The sequence below is a fragment of the Aplysia californica genome, unplaced genomic scaffold, assembly GCF_000002075.1.
Source record: "Aplysia californica isolate F4 #8 unplaced genomic scaffold, AplCal3.0 scaffold01500, whole genome shotgun sequence".
NCBI classification, from domain to species: Eukaryota; Metazoa; Mollusca; class Gastropoda; order Aplysiida; family Aplysiidae; genus Aplysia; species Aplysia californica.
The window spans coordinates 8,246-9,523 of record NW_004798770.1 but is presented as its reverse complement, the minus strand read 5'-3'; the positions used below and the strand labels follow the sequence as shown (position 1 = coordinate 9,523).

Genomic DNA, 1,278 nt, shown 5'->3' with positions numbered 1-1,278 from the left:
CTGTGTGTACATGTCTGTCTGTGTGTGTGTGTGTGTGTATGTGTGTGTGTACATGTCTGTCTGTGTGTGTGTGTGCATGTGTGTGTGTGTGTGTACATGTATGTCTGTGTGTGTGTACATGTCTGTCTGTGTGTGTGTGTTTGTACATGTCTGTGTGTGTGTGTGTACATGTCTGTCTGTGTGTACATGTCTGTGTGTGTGTGTGTTTACATGTCTGTCTGTGAGTATGTACATGTGTGTCTGTCTGTGTGTGTACATGTCTGTGTGTGTGTGTGTACATGTCTGTCTGTGTGTGTGTACATGTCTGTCTGTGTGTGTGTGCATGTCTGTCTGTGTGTGTGTACATGTCTGTGTGTGTGTGTGTGTACATGTCTGTGTGTGTGTACATGTCTGTCTGTGTGTGTACATGTCTGTCTGTGTGTGTGTACATGTCTGTCTGTGTGTGTGTGCATGTCTGTCTGTGTGTGTGTACATGTCTGTGTGTGTGTGTGTGTACATGTCTGTGTGTGTGTACATGTCTGTCTGTGTGTGTACATGTCTGTCTGTGTGTGTGTACATGTCTGTCTGTGTGTGTACATATCTGTCTGTGTGTGTGTACATGTCTGTCTGTGTATGTGTACATGTCTGTCTGTCTGTCTGTGTGTACATGTCTGTCTGTCTGTGTGTGTGTACATGTCTGTCTGTGTGTGTGTGTACATGTCTGTCTGTCTGTGTGTGTGTACATGTCTGTCTGTGTGTGTGTGTACATGTCCGTCTGTCTGTGTGTACATGTCCGTCTGTGTGTGTGTACATGTCTGTCTGTCTGTCCCCCCCCAGGCGTGGGAGACGGTTATCAAGGAGACAGAGCGCCTCATGAAGTGCGTGCGCGCCAAGACGGAGCACCTGGCCACCCACACGCTGGAAGTGCTGACTCAGCTCATGACGGAGAAGAAGGCTGCGCGCCGCAAGTACGCCGATGACCGACACCGACTGGACGCTGACTTTGCCAAGGTGGGCCTGTCTGTCTGTCTGTCTGTCTGTCTGTCTGTCTGTCTGTCTGTCTGTCTGTCTGTCTGTCTGCGCTATAACTGTTTGGTCCACCGTCGTGAATTGCCGTAGTTATGTCTGTAGTTATGTCTGTAGTTATGTCTGTAGTTATGTCTGTAGTTATGTCTGTAGCTATGTCTGTAGCTATGTCTGTAGCTATGTCTGTAGTTATGTCTGTAGTTATGTCTGTAGCTATGTCTGTAGCTATGTCTGTAGTTATGTCTGTAGCTATGTCTGTAGCTATGTCTGTAG

The 1,278-nt window shown here is 47.5% G+C and overlaps 1 protein-coding gene across 1 annotated transcript in view; it reads left to right on the top strand.

Annotated features, from left to right (window-relative positions):
* LOC101849517 (tyrosine-protein kinase Fer) overlaps positions 1-1,278 on the top strand; it is a gene marked incomplete at its 3' end in the record, with an annotated part of 14,565 nt that overhangs the window by 7,142 nt on the left and 6,145 nt on the right. Inside the window, 1 exon segment of the mRNA XM_013090775.2 lies at positions 817-990. Within this exon segment, the coding sequence (XP_012946229.1) occupies positions 817-990 (174 nt within the window).